We start from the raw sequence: 26114 nt of genomic DNA on the forward strand, positions 1-26114 counted from the left end.
TCGAGAAAATGAAGATGATTGAAGATGGTCTTGGTCAATTCTAATAGGAAATAAAAGAACAGATGAAATGAATACAGTGTGGTATAGTGAAAAACCTCATAACAAGCCTATTTTATCACGGATTTCTGGAGTTGATTAGCAAGAAAACAATAAGAAGGAATCTTAAAAGCAGAAACAACACTGGTCGACTTACAAAGAGAAATATAGGATCAGCTAAATACTAAATATAAACAAAAATAGATGTTCTCTGGAAGGTCGTATACCAAACAGAACTTGGATTGAAAAAAACGATAATAATGACTTTCGTTAAGCTCTTACCTTTCACTATCAGGAGTATCACCGCATGGTACTCCTCTTTCATGATCTGCGGTTTCGTATATACTCTCCTCCTCGACTTGGTGATGGCTATGGGGATGAGGATAAGGTAGCCTTGACGACGGCTGCCTATTTAATTGAAAACAAAAAAATTATGATGAAAATTTGATCGAGTAAATATGTTTTACCTGTAGCGACCATAAACGAAGCGTGAGTCCCTGTGCGATTGATGGGAGCTCTCGCTGCAAGCCGAGGAGGATTCTTGTCGATAATGTCGATCGGCTTCGGTTTCTGACATTCGAATATCTTCGGAACCGCTCGGGCTCATGTGACGCGAATGATGCTCGAGTTGCCGGATTAGATCTTCTAGATTACGGATGCGGATCGGCCCGCAAGGAGGGACCTCGTCGTCGTCTTCCTCTTCTTGCTCTATCACCACCTTAAGTAACAAAAAAATCGATCAGAGATTCTGTATTCTAGTTTGATGCTTCTAATTATAAATTGAGTGAAATTATCACGAGTGGGTAAATGCCAAACGGTTCCGCTCCTCCTTGCTCGCTTTGAGCATGCTCTAGAACGTAACGTCGTCTGCGCGGTTAGCGTTCGTCAAATGTCGTCAAACGCCCCTGGTACAAACTTTGTACTTGATTTCTTTCTCAACCGTCAAACAATTTGCGTTAATATTCACTTGTAAATATATTTTAGGTTGATGGCTTGATCATTGAAGTAAATAAAATGTGTAATATTTACATATTCGTCAACAATACTAATTTAACTGGGTATAATGAGGTACATTCTAAAAAGGACATTGATTCGCTTACAAATGTATACACTTGTCAGGAATGTTTTACTCGCTCTTGCAATTTAATTGGGCATTTAAAGCTAAGCATATAGGAAAATCTGAGACATTTTTAGAGTCAGTTTAATCATGCAAATATTTATTTTCATTACAAATGGACATCAAGTTCTGCAAATATCCAATAAATCGCTTATTTTAATTAATGCAAATGTTTGTATCTAATTTATTTTGGCTTGTAAGTAGTTTACTTCGATTTTGCAATTAATTCTTTCTGATTTTTAACTATTCGTAAGTAATTTCTGTTAAATGTTATACGTACTTTTCTATGTATTACAAATTTCTATGTACATACAAGTATGTAGGTCTGCAGAATATGTAATCTGAATGTTCGAATGTACAATGGGTTGCTTATAACACAAAATGTTGAGAGTAAGTGTAATTGTGCCAGTATGTATTTTGAAAATTGATTGGTGTATTACTTTTTTGTGTACTGTGTTTGATTTTTTATACAAATTTTTTTAAATGATTTCTTACAATCATGTGACTGATTTCTATGTTTTACATCAGTTTCATATGCACCACTTTATTTTCTTTGAAAATTTAGATGTATGTGCGTGTGTGTTTGGAGTGCATTAATTACCACACGTATATTTTTCAGATGTACAACAGCAAACCAGATTTTCAAAATCAACGGATATGGAAAAGAATTCGATCACAGTTATGACTCTAGTTTACCTTATTTATTAATATGTTCACATTAAGTACATTTTAGGAGGACATTTAGCACACAGTATTAATATTCATTTAAAAATTCTTATATTTATTGTATTTATCGATCATCAACCTTGAACCCAAGAGCGCCGCACTTTTTAACCTCCGAAATTTGAAATACTATTTCAAAAGTATGAAGTATGAAAAGTATGAAGAGTTTGGAATGATCTTTTTTTAATTTTTTTTTTTTCGGGGCGTTGTTCGGTCTTGGAGTCACGACTAGAGTATTTTTTAATTAGTCGAAAATACCCTGTTTGAAATATATGATGTTAATATTTTAGCTTCTTCATGCCGCATTTTATTAAATGCTTGTGCTGCTACATCAATAAACAATGTATTTAATCGTGTGTGGATTGTTTTAAATTCATTTCTTATGAAATTACTTCTGTTTCCTTTCCGAGGTAGATTTTTCAAAATTTTAGATCCAAATCAGGTGCTTTCTTTGTATTTATATTCGTTCATTTTTCTTCAATAACTTATTTTAGTGAGACAAGTATTTTCTGATTGGTTTTTATCGTTATTTCTATTGTATTGTTTTTTACCTACATAGTTTAGCTTGAAAAGTTATACATTCTGCAGAAGAATATGCTTTTTGCTTATTATTCTTCCCTTGCAGCTATTAAGATTCAAATAATTGCAGTGCTGCAGAAGATATCCAAGAATAAATTCGTAGTATTAAAAATTTAAATGAAGAAGACAATATGAAATATGTTTTAAAGACTATTGTTTCTATAAACATTTTGCCAGCCGTATAGAAAGTATTTTTCACGTATTGTTTTCAAATATATCAAATTTAATTTCTATTTTTGGAATAAGTCAGAGAGTAATAACGAAATTGATGAAATAACTTACCGATGGCTCGCAAATAGTTTCTTTACTGCCACTTCTCTTATAATCAGAATAACTTTCTGCTACTTGCGCAATACTCCTTCTTAATAACTCTTCACTCAAAGCACTAGTGCTTCCGCTAGGCGTCGAGGTACCCCTGGGGATAATAATAAAATTACTGATGAGTAAATTAATATAAAAGCGTAAAATGCTTTGTGTGACGTTTCTAAACTAACTGCGTTTTGTACCCAATCTGATGCCCAGTCCAGGAAATGTCAGAATGACTTTTTCGATTACTGAAAATTATCCACGGAGTAGAACTTCCTTTTTCATTATTTCTTTTAAAGCCGTCTGCAATATGTATAGATATGTTGATGGTTGCATCTCGATTTGTATACTTAATGATACAAAATTTTACATTGTAACACAGATACATTTTCAATTTAAGGAAGGTAGAGCAATAGGCCTACGTACTTACAAAAACAAAACATAAAATGTAATTTAGTGAGATGGGTGCGCTTGCATGTTCTGGATAAGATCCTGGGCTAAGTTTCAGACCAAGCACAGCGTAGGTCATTTTCGACATCAAGTTTGTTGCGGTACTTGGTTTTGATCGCCACAAGTTGAGTTGAAAACGCTTTTTCGCACATGTATGTTGTTGAAAAAAGCAAGTATATCCGAACAGCTTTCTCTGAAACACTGGGGTAAACTTTTGAGTACTTTAACCAAAGTGAGGGCTTGTCCATTTTTTCAAAATCGTATCTTGCAGCAGAGTCATTTTTTATTTCTATTCCCTCCTCTTGCAATTCTTCTGGCAGCAACTGATGTCCATGTTGAACGGGTCGGTTGATAGTTTGTAAAACTCCTCTAATAAGTTAGGAAAGTAACTGCTGAACTCCTCCTTGAGGTTCTTCAAATGGTCAATTATCAAGTTTTTCAAAAGCGGTTCTTCAAAAACGTCCTCAAAACATGCTTCTTCTGAGACTGACACTACTTTGCTGGGGTTCATTGACACTACGTATCCAAAGGTGTTTCTCAACGTACACCTTGATAGAATCCCGATGTGTTGCTATATTTGAGTCTGCACCTTGCAGTTTCAAGTTTAGGTTATTTAACGTGTCAAAAAAGTCTGATAAATAAGCCAAAATCACTTGGTTACTGGGTTTTTTGAACTCTGCACTAAGCTCGTTTTGTTTCTGCAATGCCAAAAACGTAATCACTTCATCACGGAGCTCAAATAGTCTTCTCAACATATTGCCTTTTGATAGCCATCATACTTCTGTATGAAATAGCAGCGTTTTGTGGTCACTTCCTAAATCTTCACGTAGTTGACTACTGTAATACATAGCTTCAAAACAGCAAGGCTTGACGGTGAATAAAACAATGAATCCCAACCACGTCAGCATTCTTCTCTTTGACCAACTGAACAAAGCCTGAGCGAGAGCCGGGCATTGAAGGAGTACCATCTGTGCATACACCAATAAGTTTTTGCTAAGAAATTTCGTGTTTCTCAAAAAAGTCTGATACTGCTATCATCACATCTACAGCTTTAGTAGTGGTCACCAGCTCAGTAGAAAACATCATTTCATCCTTCATTCTTTCATTTTCAATGTAACGAACATATACAATCAAATTAGAACATTGTGCTACGTCTATACTCTCGTCAAGCTGGATAGCAAAAACGGGAATTTTTTTATCGCATCAAACACCTGGTTTTTAATGTCCTCGGCCATATAATCAATTCGGCGATTTACGGTGTTGTCTTAAAGTGGTATTTGTGATAGCTTTTTCCTACTATCAGTTCCAACGACAACATCGGCTGCTTTTAAAAGGCACGGTTTAACAAGCGTTTCACCAATAGTGTGACTTTTCTTTTCCTTAGCGATAAGAAGAGATAATTCATAGAAAGCTTCAAGCACTTTAAGAGATGACTGAGTAGCAGATCCAGTGCTATCTAACTTCATGCGCTTTAAATTCTGAGATTTTGCAGCGAAAAACTCTTTAGGTTTGTCCTTTAAAGAGGCACGTTTGGTTGACAAATGTCTCAGAGATTATTAGGCCTCATCGCGTCATTGCTTAATACTTCATAGCAAATAACGCACTGAAGGTGATCAACATTATCTTTAAGCAAGGAAACAAACCCATATTGAATATAATCGTCAATATACTTGCGTTTCTTTGCCGATATTCCACGGAAAGCGCTGTGCCAGAACGAACTAGTTCCAACGCAAGCACTAAACCAACTGCAAGGTTGTTGACATTGGACTGAAGCTGCGGTTGGGGCGCGGGTGGAAGGGGTGCGGGGACACTCGCACTCACACCAAGGCCATACGGAGGTATCGGTACACACGGCCGTTGCGTCTGACCGTAACTGCTATGGAGGGGTACGGTTTTGAGAACCTTGAACTCTTGTGTGTTTTGTAGTTTTAAAAACTGTAGCCTTCTTCGATAAAGTTTACAACTTTATTAAAACTTTACAAAAACAATTATAAAAAACTTAGAAAGACTTTATTTCAAAGATTTCAGGAAATTATTTTTGTAAATTTTTTATTTATTTATTTGGGTGTCACGTCCATCCTGGACTTTCTCCACGCGCCCCCCCATTTTGGGAACCCCTGATGTAAAGGATACGAAAAGAAATTTATTATTCCTGGCGAATCTAATTGGGATAATTAGATATTTTGATCGGAGCATTTCATTGTCATTAGGCTTTGTTAAGTAGGCAGAGTTTAGATTAAACTGGTTGCACAAAGTAGCAAAAAATCCAGGCTATTGAGTCTGTTATTAAACTAATAAAAACACAACTAATCGTGGATACATATAAATAAGTATTTGCATATAGAAACCAAGTCCTAATTCTAATATACGTTGTCTATAATATTTGTCGTGTTGGCAATGTATTTTTTCGGTAAAATCTAAAAATAGTAGCAAAATAAGTAGAACAGTTTATTAACTGTGGATAAAAAGAATTCTCGATAGTGATGCTAATCTGAAAAAAAAAGCATTCTGTTCTTGAAATACTGAAAAATCTTAGTTTACCATCTGGTCTTATATAAAAATGGCAAAAATGACGTTTGGATTGAAATGAATGCTTCTAGCCTTTGGAATTGATGGAGAAAGTAATTACAAGACCAGGACAATGAAGAGACTTTTCCTACAGAATATGATAATGAATATAGCAGAATAAATCAACGTAGGTGAACAATTATGAGTTACAAATAGTAGAGGTTAGAAAAACTGAAAATGAAAACACTGAAACAGAAAACATGCCTCAGTTTCCAAGCATAGTCATTGAGTGCCTAAAGCAACAAATAAAATTAGGGAAACAGTACTTTAATGATAAATATTTACAGTATAAGACACACCTATGTGTAGCAGCATTCCTTAACGCCTTTATTATATCTTCATGATATCCATTCAAAGTTTTCAAAGTTCTTTCGACTTCCGCTCCACTTGTCAACTCCGAAATATCAACTTGACTTAAAATCTCGTCGTTTTGCGTACTGTTCACCCAATTTTCTTTTCCGTCTCCCAATAATAACATACCGTAGTCGTGCTTCTTCAGAATCCCCTTTTTCTCTGAAAATTTCAAATAATTATAACGTAGATCTATAGAAACAAATTTTGAATTGCAATTTATTGGAAACTCCAATTGATTTTGACTTGTATATACACCCAGTATATGAATTTTATACCAATAATGTTGTTAAATAAAAGTATATAAATGAATTGTTGTTCGTTACTCTCAAGAAAACTAGAGCACGGCTGGACCGATTTGGATAATGCTAATTATGGTCTTGCATTATTTGTGAAAGTCCAGAAAAGGTTTAAATGGTGAATAAATATGTTGATGTTTTATCACAAATTAAATTTTCAATCACAATCAACTAATATGTCGATACATTCTCTATGTCGATCGATACCTCAGACAAAGAGTGATCCTTGATGATAGTGACATTTTAAGTTCTCTGTCCCCTTTTCTTGTTGATCTTCTGTGATAGTTACACTTTATTCCTAGCAAGCTGGTATTTTTGCAAATGTGTTTGCAAAGCAATTTTTGGGCATTGGACACCTCGACCGGATTCATCACATTACCAACAGATTTCTGTCACATCACAGACTCAAAAGAGGAGCTTATACAGCGTGTTTTCCCAGTTAGTTTTCTTGAAATCAGTGGATAACCCCACAATTTGCAGTAGGATCAGTTCTCATCATGTTGCGTAACATTAATCAGCATCGACTGTTCAATGGAACAAGATTGGTTGTGAAAAAGGTGATGAATCATTGAGGCAACAATTATAAATGGAAAATATGAAAGAGTATGTCTTGATATCGCGTATACCGATGATTCCAACGGATTTACCATTCGATTTCAAGCGTTTATAATTTCCGGTACGTCTGGCCTTTGCGAAGACCATAAATAAATCGCAAGACCAATCGGGTGGAAGTTTGCGGAATCAACTTGGAGTTTCTCTGTTTCGCGCATGGACAATTATACGTTGCGTGTTCGCGTGTCCGAATACCGTCATCTTTGTTTATTTACGCACCACAAAAAAAAAAAAATAAAAAATATAGTTTATCATAAAGCTTTGAATTGATTAATAGACTGAATCATAACTGTGTCTGTCTGTCAATATCAAATTGAAAGTTTAATGTTAGCAGTCGTTGAAGACGGTCGTGTGTGTTTGCGTTTCTTGGTATTTGTATTGAATGTTTATTTTGTTTTGATTTGACTTGTTTTTTAATTTTTCTTCTGGTCCGATATCATATAGACGTGCTAGTTTTCGCTACTGCATGTGTTGTTTTACTAAACTTGACCTTAAAAAAACCTTATAGTTAGCCAATACTTCAGAAAAACTCTATTTTGTATTTAAGCAACATCATGTGTAATTCATTGAAAATAATAATAAAACTAAACTCATGCAGAGCATTTTTTTATTTGTTTTAGTAAAAAAAAGGTTCCTTTTGTTTGTTTTAAAACTATTTTATACAAAAGTTTAGGTCCTTTAATTATCGAATGAGGCAGTACGAAGTCTGCTGGGTCAGCTAGTGGGTTTATAATAATAACAAGCTGCTTATAAATCTATAATAATACCTTTTTTTAATGACTTTATAGTTATATATAAATTATTTCATATTTGCTCTACCTGATTGAGATTGATCTTCTTCAGCAGATGATCCAACGCCTATCCTTTTCAATTGCTGCATTTTGTGGTCCCTGGAAAGTAACAATCAAATAAATTAATAAATAAATGAAAAAAACGATATAAAAAAAAATAAATTTAGATTTTTTCTATTAGTACCCCATGTCAGAACTGTCTCAAGCATACAGAATATATTCCAAATTCTTAGGAGAAAGGTCTGAAAGTTTATTTTTCGAATTGCATATTCGAGGATATATTGAAAAATTCTTAGCCTACTGTAGAACCAAATAAAAAATTTTATAACTCAAGATATTCTCCTCTTAAATTTATTATTTTTTTACAGCGAATCTGCAACGTCTCTAAACCTTTCAAAAAAATGTGGTAATTATACACTTTCACGGTCACCTGGTTTTTTGGCTCTAGAAAATCGAAAAATGGATGGATTTTAATGATCTTGGTCTCAAAATGTTCCATTTTACGGTGGATTTATAAAAAAAATTGGTAGAAATAGCTGGAATGAAAATTTCTCATAGTTTTACTGTTTTAAATCGTAAAAAAAAACGGTTTTGCAAAATAATCCTTTACAAAAAATTATCTCATTATCAGATAAAGTTCTTATATTCTTTTTGTATTCTACATAAATTAATAAACAATTTGAAAAAAAATCCAAAAAGAATGTATTTTTCAGTTTTTATAGCTGAAAATGAAATCGATGAAAAACAATCAATCTTCGTGAAAAGTTTCGTACTATATTGTTCAATGTTAATAGTTTTTGGACCATTAAAAATCGAAAAATAGAAAAATTTTATAATTTTGGTCTCAAAATGTTCCATTTTACGACGAATTTATGAAAAACACGGGGGTAGTGGCTGAATTTGCGGTTTTTAATAGTTTTAAACCTTAAATAGTAGAAAAACTTTTTTTTTTCAAAATATTCATTTTTTTATGTAAATTGCGAAAAAAAATATACGAACTTGATTCCACGACGTCAGAAACAGTTACGAAGGATTATATGTAGAAAGTCATTTTTTTTGCATTTAAAGTCATGAAACTGTAGAAAATATTTATTTTTTTTAATTTTCGTATTTTTTTTTATAAATCCGTCGTAAAATGGAACATTTTGAGACCAAGATCATTAAAATCCATCCATTTTTCGATTTTCTAGAGCCAACCTAACCTAACCTAACCTAACCTAACCAAAAAACCAGGTGACCACGAAAGTGTATAATTACCATAATTTTTTGTAAAGGATTATTTTGCAAAACCGTTTTTTTTACGATTTAAAACAGTAAAACTATGAGAAATTTTCATTCCAGCTATTTCTACTAATTTTTTTTATAAATCCACAGTGAAATGGAACATTTTGAGACCAAGATCATTAAAATCCATCCATTTTTCGATTTTCTAGAGCCAAAAAACCAGGTGACCGTGAAAGTGTATAATTACCAAAAATGTTTCTTCTTGTTCTACAAACCAGACCTCCACAGCTTTTATTACCTCCTCGTTGGAACAAAATTTACGACCTTATAGCCTTTTTTTCAGTTGAGGAAATAGATGATAGTCGGACGGAGTCAAATCTGATGAATAAGGGGGGTGTTCTGGTAATTCAAATCACGAATTTTTTGCATGGCAGCATGAGATTTTTGTGCAGGGGCGTTGTCCTGCAAAAACAAAACACTTTTGGATAGCTTTCCGCGTCTTTTCTCTTTAATTTTCTCTTGTAGAGTGGTCAATAATGTCTAATAGTAATCTCCAGTTATTGTTCTATCCTTATCCAAAAAATCAATCATGATTACTCCATGGCAATCTCAAAAAACTAAAGCAAGAACTATTCCAGCAGATTTTTGAACACGAAACTTCTTAGGTCTTGGAGAACCAAACCATCGATTGTTGAATCGTTTCTGGATCGTAGAAATGTACCCAATTCTCATCCATAGTAACAATTTCGGTTTAAGAAGTCTACATCGTTACAAATTGATGAGAGTTATATAAATAGCAAAGTTATAAAAACGGTTGCGGTCAGAGGTTGCCGTAGTTTTTTCTCCAGCCCAGTGGTGTCTAGTTGTTGAAGATTTAATCACCGATTAAATCAATCCTATGCTGATAACTTGGTTATTTTTCTCCTGGGAAAAGACTCACTGCTATGTGAGCTCCCATCTCAAATGCTTCATGGCGTATAGATCTGTGGTACTCTGATCTCAAGTGCTAACCAAATTCGTTTTCTCACATCTAGCGATGATATATGGGTGATTCCATTATAACTGTGATATTCAATGTCCTGTATTGTTTTTTTGTACTAGTCATTAATTAATAATCAATTAATAAAAATTTTGTGTTAATTGAATAATTCTTAAGATATTTAAACATTATTTTTATACAATATAACTTGCCACTTAAAGAAAACTTATACTACATCACTTGAATGTCAGTACCGTGTCATGTCCATTCCTAGAATTTACCGATAAATTATTAATTTTTTTTGTCGTAACAAATGATTTAAACTAATTACCTTATAAATTCTAATGTTTATGATCAAACTGAGGAAAATTGATGCACTTGTTGTTTAATATCTTAAGTTACCATGTCAGTACCGTGGATAAATGAGTCAGTACCGTGGAACTCAAAATCCGACATTTGTGTCTTGCTCGTGATACTTTGAAGTTGTAGTAAATTCCTCTTAGAGTTTTATTTTTACAGTAAAATAGATGAATAATATGCATAAAAAAGTTAGAAAAGTTAAATTTTAAAATCTTGAAATTTTGAATACAAAAAATCACAGTTAGAACGGAATCACCCATATATTTGGTGCTAGTTCTAAAGGCTCCAACCCCGGCTTCTGTAGTGATGTTTGGAGCCATCTTTATTTCATTTAAGGTGGTCAATGAAAATTGATTGTTTGGAGGTTAGCTGCACTAGGAAAGTTAAATAGGTATTTGGGTGGTGTGATTGATATATTATATGAAAGATCATAAAACTTGGTTTTACTTACTGGAAATGTGCTGCTCCTCCAGCTCCCATATGGTTCGTTGGTCTAAAGAGCACCCTTTGAGAATCGGCACGGCTATCAACAAAGCAGAATTTAATAGTATACAGTAAAGGATTGTTTCACAATAAGTACAATAGATTGTTTCAAAAAACTTATGTTATTAGGACTTGTAGAACAAGATTTTTACCATATTTAAAACGAAATAACCGTTTGCCGCGCCTGCTTGAAGATTTAATAAAAAAATTGATAATTTTAAGAGTGTATTGAATACCAGACAACAAATTATTGATGTTGAAGAACATATTTTATCAGTTGTTTTTTATTATAGCTATAAGTTGCAAAGTAAGTAGACACGAGATCAAATCATTCAATGTCTGTTGATGCATGGAGGTTCTGTATATAAAAAAATTATTTTATACCACGAAGAAGAGTTTTGGAGATGATCTATAATATCCCAATTCTTTTTCCTCGTTTAAATTTTTTTTATGGGTAATGATATTATATTTTTATGATATTCCTCCAAAACGCAGCTTTTTTCATGTTTTGTTCTCTCTCGAAATCCTCCAAACACATGAGTCACTGTCTTACAAAGTAAACGTCTAATTTGATTAGAGTATAAAGTGATAAGACAATTTTATGGACCCGCAGGCCGAATGCGGCGTTTTTACTTTCTTTATCCAGCCCATTCAAAAATCCTGCATGTAATTTTTTTATTCTCTTATATGCGATATTGTTGAAATCAACGGTATTTTTGAGTATATATACAGGGTATCTCACGACGAGTTAAAACTATCTGTATATGGTAAAATACTTATAGTAAAATTTGTACGTTTGGGTTTTCGGATACGATCTTATCAACTAACTTTGTTATTTTGAATGGAAAACCGTGTGTATTAATACATTTTTGAAATCTACGTGGAATTTTAGTATACTTTTGTATAAGAACTTTTCTCGAAAAATGTATACTTTTTGAGTTATTAATTTTTTTGTAAAAAATTTGACCGTTGCAAACCCTTATAAATTATTTTTTTACGAGGATACCCTTGAAGATATGAAAATGGTTTCTGTTCGGTTGCTTTTAGCAAGGTCAGACATATTTGATTATATGTTGAAAAATTCTTCTTTTTATACAGGATGTGTATAAAAAGTGTTCAAAGTTTAACTTCATAAATATCAAACTTCTTTAAATTTTTAAATAGAACCACCCGGTTTTTTCTATTTTAATACATTCAGGGGTAAAACATAAGGCAAATTCATGTATACTTTCCTATACTTAAATCTCATCGTTATCCAGATATTAAATGTTTTCTGAAAATTTTTAGAGATGCAGGTCTAACTTGTTAAAAAATACAATAATAATTTAAAACCTCAAATATCTCAACTAAAAATTGGAATAGGATTGATAAATACAATTTGATTCGATTTTTCTCACAGAACTTGACAAGATAAAGAAAAATACTTTTTTATTTCTTAGTATCAACGAGTCAAAATAAAATTTAGACCACACCTGCATCTCTAAAAATTTACAGAAAACATGCAATATATCTGGATAACGGTGAGGTTTAGGTATAGAAAAGTTCACATGAATTTGCCTTATTCTGTAGCCCGGAATGCATTAAAATAGAAAAAACCGGGTGGTTCTATTTAAAAAAATAAAGAAACTGGATATTTATGAAGCTAAACTTTGAACACTTTTTATACACACCAAGTATATAATGAAAAATTTTTCAACATAAATTCAAATACGTCTAATTCTGCTAAAAGCAACAGAAACCATTTTCATATCTCCAAGGGTATTGATATACAGGGTGCTTTATTTACATTCGTATCCGAAAACCAAAACGTAGAAATTTTCATAATTTTACTATAAGTATTTTGCCATATACAGATCGTTTTAACTCGTCGTGGGACACCCTGTATAAATAATGAGATATATAAACATATCCCTACTCGAATTTATGTGACATAAGGTTTGTTCCAATCTACCAATCTGAACCGTTCTTAGAACGATTATTGGAAGCGTTTAGATGATACTTCCGCGCAATCTTCGGCTATGCACGGGTTTGGTAACAGTACTTGCTATTAGCCAAATATTAGAAGGAACTTCCCAGAAGCGATTGAAACACAAAATAGAACTGTTTCTATAACGGTAACTGCCCTTTTGGAACACGTAATCTTTATTGCGCATAATCGTCGCTGTACCAAGGACCGTTCTTTCATGGGTCGGAACGAACCTATACTCTGATAAAGCTAGTTGGTGGCTAACAACATAGAATTGAACGTGCACTTCTCTTACTCTTCGAGGTACGACAGGTGACAGCACGCGTACTATTTATTTTCATTTCGCACTTGTCGAATTTTTTTTGAAATTAAAATTTGTTATTTTGCAAATATAATAATGAATTGAAAAAGTGGGGTTTTTGTAAATAAAATTTCAAAACTTTGTGTGTGTATTTTATTGTAAAAATATTATTACTATTATATTTTATTAACTGTCAAATTATTCTGACCAAATGATTTAAAATGATACTCATAGTATATTTGTAAAAAAACATTTGCGTGTGCTCAGCAAGACATTTTGAAAATTTTATTTTGGCTCGCACTTAAAAGTATTTGCCCTAATCTAGCTGGTGAATTGTGAAATTAAGTGAATTTTTTATCAGATGGAGAATTCACTCATAGTAAGTTTTGATGGAAACGGCTCTATCAGAACAATTAACTTTTTTGAAACATTACTCGTAAGTGAAAACAAAATTCATTATATAATAACAGATTTTCCGATCGTTCTTATTACAAAAATGTCAGTAAATATGTATTTTCACGAAAAAATTAATCTAAGGTTATATAAAATATATTCTATCGAATATACAGAGTGAGTTTTATATATGGAACGACTCAATTATCCCGGAAACGATTTTTATAAATTTTTGTGCGCAAGGATTTTGTAATACGGCCAGTATTATGGTGGTATTTGCACTGTTGTCAGATTTTCCCTTTTCAGTTCAGGAGAAATAATGAACGCTCTGTATAATATACGAGGTGAGTTCAAGATGACAATGGATAAAATCTGAAGTGGTATAAGCGATTTAAAAATGGAAATGAATCAGTTAATGGAAATAAACTGTTTCAAAAAGAGACAAGTATGAGCAATTATTAATAGAACATACGATTAGAATACAAGAAAGTTTCCAAAACAATAAGTGAAGAAAAAGCCAGGAAAATGATCATAATAAAGCTCTGTTTTTGATACGTGAGTTTTCGAGTCTTCTTGTTGATTCTAATCCACCATATTTACCATATTTGTTCTCATAGGAGCTGTTTCCGAAGGTAAAGAAATATTCTAGAAGGTCAAATTAACGGCATCGTCAGAAATGGAAATGTTAAATTGAGTTTTTGAATAACATCGTACAATACTATTGATGAATTAATAATAATAATGGAAATACTTCTGATGAAATTAATCTGCCCAAAAGAACAACAGACTAATGGAAGCAGTGTAATCCCTCATCAGAATCCAGCAGATATATCGAGAATTAGACCAGACGATGATAGAAAAAATCATAAAAGATACCGCTAGACGAAGATTCTTAGAGTTTAGAGCCCAAAATTTATATAAAAGAGTTTGTGAACAAATCTAGAAAAAAGGTCAAGAAACCAGCAAGAGCGTAACCACTAAAAGTAGGAAGAAGAACGAATAGCAAAGGAGATGACTTCATCGGATGAGTATTCCAGGAATACATCGTTTTTTGAAAGGTAGGTAGATTTGGATTAGTATATGTCAAAATTGTTATACAAGAAACTAACGATATCAAAAATAACTGTTATTTTTTCACTTTTTTGTGAATAAGTAGCAAAAACACATTCTGCTAGCCTTCAAATATGATGATACTAAACAAAATCTCGTAATAAGAACGATTCTGTGGAATTGAGCAACAAAAGCAACGCTGTTAAATGAATGAAAATGAGACCTAAAATGTTGACTGCACTAATATTGTTTCTAATTACTACACTGCGTGCTACACTATACAAATATGTGCAAAAATGACATGTAATAAATCATTTTGAAACAAAAACCACGTGACAAATTTTGTACTCAAAAAATCATCACATCTTCAGTCTCTTGTTGCCGATTTTAGATGATAACATAAATTATATAGTTCCAGGACACGATGCAAAAAATTCGGGGGTGAGAAGATGACGTAAAAATAATGCTGTGAAAAAAAAATTCTCATACGACCCGTAGTTTTTGAGTTGTAGGCGTTTAAATTTGCGAGAAAAGAAATGATATTTAAGTATATTTTCCAAATTATATATTAGAACATTATGAATTTTTTTTTTGATGATTACGTATGTCCATGTGGTGTGTTTGACGGAATAAATAATTCTACACTACTATATGAACACCAGGGATGGCTCGTGCTCAATGGTTAACAGCCCGTAGCTTTTATAAGGACAACCTGTACAATCGAAAAATAGCAAAAATCAATTTTTTGACAAAAGTTACTCTTTATTTAACTCGATAAAAGTTATAGCTCAGAAAATATGTAGATTCTTAGATTGTTGTAGATTTTAGATGTAGAAGGAAACCGTTTACCTTAAAGAGAAGTCATAAATTGTAATTATTGATTGAAAATACTCACTCAGTACTGAAATATTTCTAATTGAACTGCATACTTTCGAAAATCGTGTTACTTACATAGGGAAAAACTCATGTGTAGAAAAATTTAAATGGTTACAAAGAGTTTCTGTTAAAAAAATTGATTTTTGCTATCTTTAGATAGTGAAAGCTACAGCTTGTTAACGAGTGGGCATGAACCACTCTTGACCTCCAGTGTGAAGAATTATTCATTGTATCCAACCCACTAAACGTATATCCGTAACGATTAATCAAAAATACATAATATACGAATGTATAATTTAGAAAATATACTCAATTACAAGTTCTAATTTTACAACTTTGAATGCCTATATCTCTGAAACGAGGGATCGTATGAGAAATTTTTTTTTCACCGCATAATTTTCACGTCATCTGCCCACTTCCGAATTATTCGAATCAAGTCCCGGAACATCCGTATAAGGGGTTTCTGCACACTTCCTGAAAGCGCCAAATCGTTTATGAATGTGATTATATGACATTATTTCGTTGTTGTGTTACCGAACCTCCTTTCTTCTCAAGATTCTAAAGTTACAATCTAGCTTGTACTAGATATTAATGGATCTGACGAGAACGAATAAATTTTTGAAGAACTTCATTTTATTCAAGTAAGATCGTAATTTGAAGCAACTAACTGGGGGCACTCTCTATATTTTGATATACCACGATATTAGAGGACTAAGAAATAGTAACACTGCATTATAAAATGTCACCATCCTTAAGTAATTGAGTAGCTGCTATCACAGAGTGGATATATAATAGTACATTATGTAAATCGATTTTGGAGAGCATCTACTATGCGAATGTCCTGCATATTTCCTTAAAAATCTTAGGTACCTCGAACAAGTAACCCTAATACCTCGGGAATCGGGAAAAACCCCAGAAAAATCTTTTAGTTTGGGAACAGTCTACGTACTTTGGAAGCAGAGCTATGCGATGCAGATTCATGCACAAAGTATCTTTTCAGGTATAGAAAAGCATAGACGACTTCTCAAAAAATCTACAAGGTAGGGGGTGATTTATTCCATCCTCTTTTATGCTATATTTCTGATTAATAAAGTAACCAAAGAAAATATTTTGTTTTTTATCACTTTTTAATTTGTTTACAACAAAATTATACAGACCGAGGATATTGATTTTATGGATAAAAATTGATTATTTAGTGCTCTAAATCTACTAATTAAATGATATCTAACAATTATATCTAATGAAATGCGATAAATAGCTAAATGTTGCTGAATTAGCAGCACAAAAGTTTTATAAAGAGAATATAGTTCAGCAGCACTACCACAAACAAATTAAAGCTTAAATAAAACTAAATAAAACGATCATTTTGTGTTTTTATTTAATTTTTATAAAATCATTTATTCGTCAAACTTACAGGGTGGTTATGGTCTTGGTATGGAACTAAAGTTATCATGTAGGTGATTTGTTATTATTAAAAGATTCAGCGCTTTTATTTATAAAATTTTTATTCCCAGAATATTGGAAATTATAATTTATTCCTAAGAATTCATTTTATATATGATTTTCATTATATAATTTCGTATTTAAAACTAATATAAAGCGATTGCTAAACGTTTATATATGGAAAACAAATTATTGAGCTCTTTGTTGCTCTAATCTAATAAAAATGTTTTGTGTTTGTTGTATTCCTAAACATTTGTAAACCCACTATATAAAATACAAACCTTTTTTGTTATATTATATTGAGTTGAAGTTATTACAAAAATTACCTCAAAAAATCTACAACAACATCGAATATTAAGCACAGAAAACTTTTTGAAAAATGCACAATGTAAACTTACTCTTTTAAATCGTTATCGTTTTATTAAATGCCATCTGCTACAATACTCCCTTAAGCTTCGCAGCCATGATACTCTTCGTCGCCCTGTACCTACCTAATAATTTTTTTTGTGTTGTCATTTTGTGTCAAACTTCTTCATTTACGATTCTATCTGTCCATGATATTTGCAGTATTCTTTTAAATATCCACATTTCAAAGACTTCCAGTTTTTTCATTATTGTTTTGTTTAAAGTCTCCATATCGTACAGAAGAATCGAGTATATGTAACATTTTATCATTCTCTTTTTCAATTCTTACTATTATTTCTTTAGTAATGTCACTTCTCGAATTAATCCAAGTCCCTTGATATTTGTATTTATGTACCGTAGACACGTTTAAGTCATGATAAATAATTCCTGTTTGGAATGAACCAAGCAGCATTTCCAATTCCTCTTACTACCATAGATTAGAAGGAAAGTGTACCGAAGATCAAGAGAGCGATTTGCAGATTCCTGCTTTGAACAGCGAGTTGCTTATGGAGGTGGTTCCTACATGATCTGGGGTGCAATTTCTATAAGAGCATGAACCGAGCCTGTGTACATTAGTAGGGGCGACCATGTGCAACCAAGAAGAGGTTTAACGGTTGATAGATATCCGTTCAATAATTGCGATGCTGCTATCTGATGCTGTGCTCCAAAGTCAAATGATAGCATTGTATGCAAGGAGCTTACTTCGAAGGGATAATTGCCATTTATGACCAAGCAACCAATCGTGTTTGCTGAAGTTGCTCCATATATGTGTTCTCCACGTTAATTTGGTACCTTGATATTTAGTACTGTCTGCCTTTGGTATTAATTTGTTGTTCATAAAAATATGAGGCGTTTTACTACGGCATTTGGTGAAGGCAACAGAATTTTGATTCATTGATTAGTATTCTCCATTTGTTTGCACATTCTTGTGTTTTTTGTATGCTATGCTGAAGTAATTCAAAGGATCATTCCAGTTTCTGGTCATTGGCTAGTATCGACGTATCATCTGTCAAAGTGGCCGTTAATGAACCATCATTTAAGGAGAAATCAGCGGTGAAGAGCGTGTATAGAATTGGGCCAATGATACTTCTTTGGGGAACTCTGATATTTATTCCATCAATTTGAGTAGTGTGCTCAGCATATGTTACTTGAAAGTGTCTTTCTTCGAATTACGACTTTAAGACAACATATATGCATGAGAAAACTGGTTTTTAAGTCAAAAGCTTGACTGACATCTACAAATACAACATCGCAATAACTTTTTTCTTGAAAAGTTTCTTGAATAGTTTCTACAACTCTGTGCACTTGCTCAATAATAGACTGCTTTGTCCTCAATTCAAATTGGTGGTTAGGTATTGAAGATTTTTCGTCAATTTCTTCTTGCAATCTATTTGCAATGATTTTTTCCGCATGCATAGTTCTATAGGATACAATTTCATTAAGAGGTTTGGTTGGTTTGTTAATTGAGATGATTTTAGAAAATTTCCACTGTTCTGGAAAATATCCTACTCTCATTATTGCTTAGATGATTTGCTATTCCCTTCTTCGGCAGTTATTTGATTATTTTACTTGTGACTAGGTCATAGTCTGAAGACTTTTTGGCACTTAAGTTTTTTTTATTAAATGCTCTATTTTATTGGATGTTGTGGATGTTGGCAATAAAGAGAGTTGGTGCTGTTATTTCAAGAATTCAAGTATTAACTCGCATTTATATGGATGAAAGTTTTTTTAGTACATTAGTGACAAGGGTAAGCTTGTAGTGTCCATAGAGCAAAAGTAGTCATCTAGACTACGATGGAACATTGAGAATTTACCATGAAATCAATATGTAATATGATTTTAGAGAAATAAGTTTCGAATTTTTGCCGAACAGTTTGCCTTAAAACCCTAAAAAGTGTTACTCGCGTGCGTAGAAATCTGCCCAATGTAAACTTTTGACATTAAATATTGTTTTTTTACAAATTATTTTTCAGAACAAAAAAACAGATATATGACAATTGGCGTCCCTAATGACATCGCGTTCTTCGGAGGAGATGTAATTCAATATTATTCGTGGTATTAGCCAAGAAAGTAGTTGTTTTCTCCTTTGAGAAACGTGTGTTTAAGTATATGCCACTAGCAACATCTGCTTTGGCGAAAGGAGCCTAATATGGATTGAAATGCATTGATTAAGGGTTGAAAAATATAAATAGTATCCTAAAACATCATGCGATCTTTATTTTAACCCTAAAAATGTTTTTTTCCTTTCTTTAATTTTTATTTTATTGAATTTTAACAATAAGTAGTAGTTTTCAGCCTTTACAATAATTCACACATATTGGAATAGAGTAAATTTTGGAGTGAAGGGTAAATAAAACTTAATTCCAGAGTTTCAAGCAAATCCGTGAGTCTTGATAGAGTTCTGAGGTATTTTCACCGTTGTTCACTGGACTATTTAGTTCGTTTCATTTATTTATATTATTTGTAATGGAAAATTCTGAATTGTTCGTAATGTTAAAGGGTTATAAGTTAGTCGGCGTTAAGATATTTCAGTGTCTAAGCACTAAAAAGCGATTTTAGGTTAATGTTTCCCTTTACTGCCGATTTCTTCAGCTGAATTAGAAAATACAAGAATCTGAGTACTTTGGTAAGTGATTTGGCCACTTTCTGTTGAATTAATTTATTTTTCTATATCAAAAAAGTGTGCTTTATCATATCAGAAATTATAAAATGTTTTTTGATTCTTCTAATACCACAAAAATAACTTTATTTTTCAATTTAGTTCTGAAACATAAAGAGAAAACATTTCTTTCTCAGGTAAGTTAAATATTTGTTGTTCTAAGACATAATTATAGGGAATGTTTGTTCTTAGAAAAAACGCTGTATCTTTGAATATTTATATTGTGTTTATTATGCGAAAGAAGGGATAGGGGTTAGAAAAACTTACCCAAAAGACGTCACACTTCCAGGACCAAGTGTGAGTATCTTGTTATTATCTAAACAGTCTTCCTGGGAATGGTTGCCGGTCACTACGAAGTTTTTCTGTATAGGCTGCTTGCATTCTTTTTCATATTTACGTACGGTCGTTTTCCTTCCATTTTTGTAATTTAAATTTTTGGTTGATTGAGAAAGAATAATAAACCGAGTTAATTTTATATGAAACTTGGTGATTCATGTAGCCTCGAGATTATTTTGTTTATCTCCATTCTATAAATCTAAATATTTTTCCCTTTACATTTAATTGGCTTATGTAATGTGCCCAAAACTTATAATTTATTGATTTTCTATCGTTAATAGAATCTGTTTTAACAAGAGGGTAATATTTAGGTATCTAGTGAACAAACCAACAAAGGATTTCTTCTAGAATGAACTCATGACTTTGGGCGTCTCTAATTTGCCGAGGTCCACTTTTCGTCTCTCTCAAACATGGTTGTATTTTAGTTTTAGTGGTGTACATAACAGGAAGATTCCTCTATATTTATTACAGTCTTTGCTGTCTCTTTTTAGAGCACTTATAGTATCAAACCTGTTTTCCAATCTTAGGGATTGGTTTTCTATTTACCCTTTTTCTTCCGTGTTTCTCTTGGTGCCTCTCCTTTCTTCAACTGTTTTTTTTTACATTTATTATATACTAAAATTTAATATTTCTTGATCAAGAACCACTCTACATTCACTATAATAAAATTTATATACTGGTGCATCTGAATTATTTGAGGCGGTCGTAGATTGTATCGTAGCCGATTTCCTTCAAATAATAATCAAACATATTTCACTAGCGTCTTCACACGAGAATTTTATACAATTTTTGAGCTCTAAATTCTCTATCTCCTAGCACTTACTATATGTACAGACTTTCACATCAATAAACTCCTTTGGACAAATATTCATGATATTCAAGAGACTATTGAGCATCTTACAAACTCTGGTGTCACCATTTTGTAATTTGTATACTATCGGTTTACATGGATTCGATGATCAAATCAGGTAATCTGATAAAACAGCTGATATATGTCAAAATGACAGCCGTGGGATAAACAATCGACTTCTTCGTATGTACCCGTGTTAGCTTGTCTTAATTTTTATACCAATTTGTTTTTTCTGTATTGTTTGTTTTTGTTTTATGCTGTTAAGACGACTTTCATAGATAGACATTAATGTAGCAAATAGCAAAGAATTCACAAAATTTAGGAAAATTCTTTTTTTTTTGGAAATTACTTTCCACTGTTGCGTTAAAGTTTATCGAACATGAGTGAGTACTTTTTAAAGCTGCAAATGTTAACCCAGTGGTAGCGGTAAGGTACAAGGACAAACTTGAAGCTTTAGGTGGAGTTATGTCTTTTTTATTAGATGATTGGAGCTCTTTAGTCCTACTCATTTCCCACCAGCTTCCAATATATTCGCCTTTCAGGGTATATTGCATACGTTTCTGTGAGGGAATTTCGCACTTATTCAAGTAACAACTATTTAAGAAGCCGTTTTAAAATGAAACTGGAAATAATGATGTCTGAAATCCATCAAATAACTTCACAAACCGCACATAAACGACAAAAGCATTTGTTTACCCTACGGCGGTCATTTTTAAATGAGCATCAGCTGATTTTGACATTTCATTGGATTTTTCAGTCACAAAGGACTTATCGACATCTAGTATTCACAGTGTGTACAGGGAGGTATTATGCACTACGATAGACATTCAATGCATTGGAAATGTGTTGCATTCGATGGTATCGTTAGAATTAAACTTTTCATTTTCGCAAAACTTAGGTACATGCTTTCAAACATATGCTCAAATATCGTGCGTTTCATTTAAGAAGTCCTATGCTTGACTTGTCTAACTCGTTTTTGGGACATTCTGTATGATTACAAACACTTTTAGATGAGATAGTAGAGAAAAAATTCTGAAAAATGTCTTCGTTCGTTCACTAGAAACCATATAAATTACAGTTGGGACAAACTGTATAACTTATTCTATGATGCAATCATATGGAAAACAAATTAAAATATTCTTTATAAATTCTTCAAAATTTTTACAGGAAAAATCAAAGCACTTTATTTTGTGAATTCTACTGTTAAATTTCAAATTAAAGTACGTATAGTTTGGAAATATAGTTAGTTATAATAATTATATGTGGTTCAACTGAAATATTCAGTCGATTAATATTTTTTTTAAATTATTTCGTTCTGATTCAGGAAGGCTACATGAATTGAGAAAATTGTGAAAAATAACTCAATTTACTTTCGGTGTAAGTGATTGAAAACATGCTAGTAACATTATAGTCCAGGAGAATTCTTCGCATGAGTGCCGAAAACTATTCCACCTCAATTTTTGTATGCGATCCTCTTCAAATCGCCCTACTGATAATAAATATAAATATTATCGATTCATGATAAGTTTGGTGTAGGTACATCCACTATAAGTGATATTGAGAAGAGTATGCAAATTAGATAGTGAAGACGGGAGTAAACATCGGAAAATGATGGAGAACCCGGAAAACGAACTTTTAGAAGACGCTTTGTATTGTTGGTTTTTACCGATATCTGGCCTTTTACAAGCATTACAGTTAAATGAAAAATTAGGTGGTGATGAATCGTTTGTCGCAAGTAACGGATAGTTATAAAGATTTAAATCTCGTCACGGAATTCGTGAATTGGAAATACAAGGTAAAAAAATGTCAGCGTAATATAAAATTATTATTATTTTTGATTGATAATATTATTTATTGATAAATATTACTATTATTAAATTTATTTTATTTCACAAAACCCGCTTCACTTCATACATTTGATTATGCAAAATTTCGATTATCCGATCCCTAAAGACAACAATTAGTCCGGTTAATCGAGTTTTCACTGTAATTGTGAATCCAAAAAAAGGTTCAAATACAATTTTATCCTATTATTGTTGATAAAAATTCATGAATTACCGTAATAGTAGCAAAAAAATAATTTATAATATATGTTTCGCTTCATACTTCAAAAACTTTTGTAAAATTGATTCCAGAAATAATATTTATAAAAAATAAATTGTAAATAATTTAATTATTAATAATCTTTCTCTCCTTAACAATTTTGATGAAGTTGTAGCACCTTTTTGGAAAGAGATTTTAGTCCACTGTCCAGCAATATGAAGTTCAGGGGTTATTTTTTTTTTAAATTAAAAATCAGCACTATTGCCTGATCTATTAAAATATTTTATTTATATTTGAAATAACCCGATAAGAAGTAATCGAGAGAAATCAAATCGGGGGATCTAGATGGCCATTCGATCGTTCCACGCCTTCCAATTCACCTTTTGGGAAAAACCTCGTTTAAATAATCATTATCAAAATTTCACATCTTAAGAATTAATTTTCTCCTGTCATGATTGCACCAAATTGAAAAAAAAATCTTCAAATTGCTGGTCAGAGGACTGAAATCAATTTTCAACAAGCTGCCACTCGACTCCCTTTCTTATTTAAAATTTTCGAGGTGGTGCTGGAGGGGGATAATATATTTTTATTTGTATTTCAATAATAAAAATCAAAAATAACACAGAAAAATAACAATTCCTTGTTATCATTTGAACAATTTTGGTTCAAGCAATATGGCTCGGAGTTGGCCCATGGCAACATTCATTTACATTATCAGTAGGGAGATTTGAAGAGGATCGCATGGAAAAAATTGAGGTGGAATGGCTCTCGCTACTCATTCGCCTATTCTTTCTGGACTGCTAATGTTTAGCGAGGTAAACAGATTATTTAATAACAGAAATCAATAGAAATAAGGCGTCGCGACGGTAAATCTTTACTTGTATATAGATTTTTCTGTCAATTTCGCTTGAGCACCTTGTATCTTATTGAATCTGAACATGGGCACATACATTTGAGTGTAGATAAGACCTTGTCGACTGTTTATTAACTTGAAAAGAATGATCTTGAGGTATTCCTGATAAAAAACTCAACAACCTTGTTGTTATCGATATGTTTCATATCCAGTAATTTCTTCTAAAATTCTGTGTGTTTTTTTTGGAAACTATTCATTATTACAAAAAGTTTACGTTCACAAATAGAGCTCTTAATATTCATAATACGTGATCTTATAGAAAAGTTAATTCTCTATGGAAAAATTATTTTTATAAGTTGGAAAATTAATTGTTTTCATGTAATTTGTATTACAAATTTTGTTTTTTTCCAATTATGTGATAAAATTTGACCGTAATCTCCAAAAAACAACACCCAATACAATTTTCTATACACTAGTAAGCTTCGGATAAGCTGGCCCCTAATACCTTTATAGAATCACTTTTTGTAGCTTCCATGAAGTGAAAAAGTGATTCCTGAAGAAAAATATGGCACATTGTGGTACTGAGGATTCACTCGTGTTTATGGAGTAAATTACAATCCTTCTATAATATGATGGTGCATTAGCGTGGTTGCATAGCTATGAATTTCCTGTTCAAATAGGGAATCAAAGAAAGTGGAAACTTTGTTGCCAAACAACCTCTCTAGCTTTGGTTCTTTTTAATGGATTTTCATAAATTTTTAGAAATTTTGAACCAATATAAATTATAATAAAGTTAATAAATAACGTACAAGCTAGATGGCGGTATTTAATTGTTAAGCTTTCATATTTCTTCTTGAAGTCGCATTTTTTTCCGCAGTTTTCTCACATAAATCGAAGTTATTTTTATTGAGATATTCGGTATATATCCTAAGCTCTTTCAACTATAATCTTTCTTATTTTATTTGAACCAAAGATTTTTATTTCACACTTTCAATTTTTCTTTATTCAGGCAAACTCAATAATCTTCTACACACTCTGCGCAAAGTTTGTGAGTTATTGAAATTGAAATATCGTATGATTGCGGAATCATCCTATATGATCATAAAATACAAATTTTCACCTTATTTCTTATTGATTCTTCTCAAGTCAATATGTTTCGCATGCTAAATGAATGGACTATACATTTAAGTGTAATTGGGGTGTAATTCTAAACATTATGACTATTGTGATCTATTATTTTTTAATATATGAATGCAGTGGTAGGTTCATTTTTAGCGACTTGTATATATTGAGAGCTACCAGTTATTTGTACTGGAAGCTATCAATATTACAATATCAAATAACACTGGCCGACAAAATTTTCGTAACACAAGCGAGACCTTTTGTTTATAGGAAAAATATTTATTAAGCACTAACACGTACCACTTTTCAATAGCTTGATTATCATTACATTACATTAGCAGGTAGGTAATTTTATAAAGGGGCGGTTTATATAATAGCGAGTTTCGGCCTGGGTCTTAAAATGTCAAGTTTAAACCCCTTGTGGATCCCGAGAATGTCTTTCTGTCCCTCCTTCAATCCAAACAACCAACAGTTAATTGATAAACTTCTAGACTCTTACTTGGTGCTCGAATTTCATTGGAAATTTATTTCCTTTATTCCCATTTCGCATTTTTTCTCGAAAATTTGGAATTTCGGTATCAAGAACGAGGAGATTTCGCCATAATGGGTGATTACTGTTGGTTTTTAAAAAGTGCAACTCCTCATAAAAGGAAAAAGTAGAGCTAATTGTTATGTGATTTATTTTTGTTTTTAATAGATGTGAGGCATGTTTGTTAGATGTAAACTATAAATATTGTCAATATATACGATTTAAAAAACGTGAAATTATCTTTTCAATAAATATTAAATATTTTACCATTGAATATGATTCTATAAATGTAACATAAAAATCTTACGTGTTACAATAATTTTTCTCATATGTTCTTATTTGAATAGGTCCATTTTATCATAATATGCTATGCATTCTTGTGTTACTACAAAGTTTTTTTTGTCGACCAG

General features: G+C 32.1%; 1 protein-coding gene across 3 annotated transcripts in view; it reads right to left on the reverse strand.

The window, feature by feature from the left end:
- Positions 1 to 26114, reverse strand: part of LOC130902529 (disintegrin and metalloproteinase domain-containing protein 11) — a 750052-nt gene that overhangs the window by 6106 nt on the left and 717832 nt on the right. For 2 of the 3 annotated variants that reach the window (XM_057814747.1, XM_057814748.1), the window contains exons 17-22: positions 10847 to 10918; positions 7861 to 7931; positions 6079 to 6292; positions 2738 to 2870; positions 504 to 754; positions 319 to 444 (exon numbers count right to left, since the gene is read on the reverse strand). In XM_057814747.1, the coding sequence (XP_057670730.1) occupies positions 319 to 444; positions 504 to 754; positions 2738 to 2870; positions 6079 to 6292; positions 7861 to 7931; positions 10847 to 10918 (867 nt within the window). Of the gene's footprint in view, positions 1 to 318; positions 445 to 503; positions 755 to 2737; positions 2871 to 6078; positions 6293 to 7860; positions 7932 to 10846; positions 10919 to 20238; positions 20383 to 26114 lie in introns of all 3 variants that reach the window. The other variant, XM_057814746.1, reaches the window with a different exon arrangement.

Source organism: Diorhabda carinulata, chromosome X, assembly GCF_026250575.1.
Source record: "Diorhabda carinulata isolate Delta chromosome X, icDioCari1.1, whole genome shotgun sequence".
Taxonomy (NCBI): domain Eukaryota; kingdom Metazoa; phylum Arthropoda; class Insecta; order Coleoptera; family Chrysomelidae; genus Diorhabda; species Diorhabda carinulata.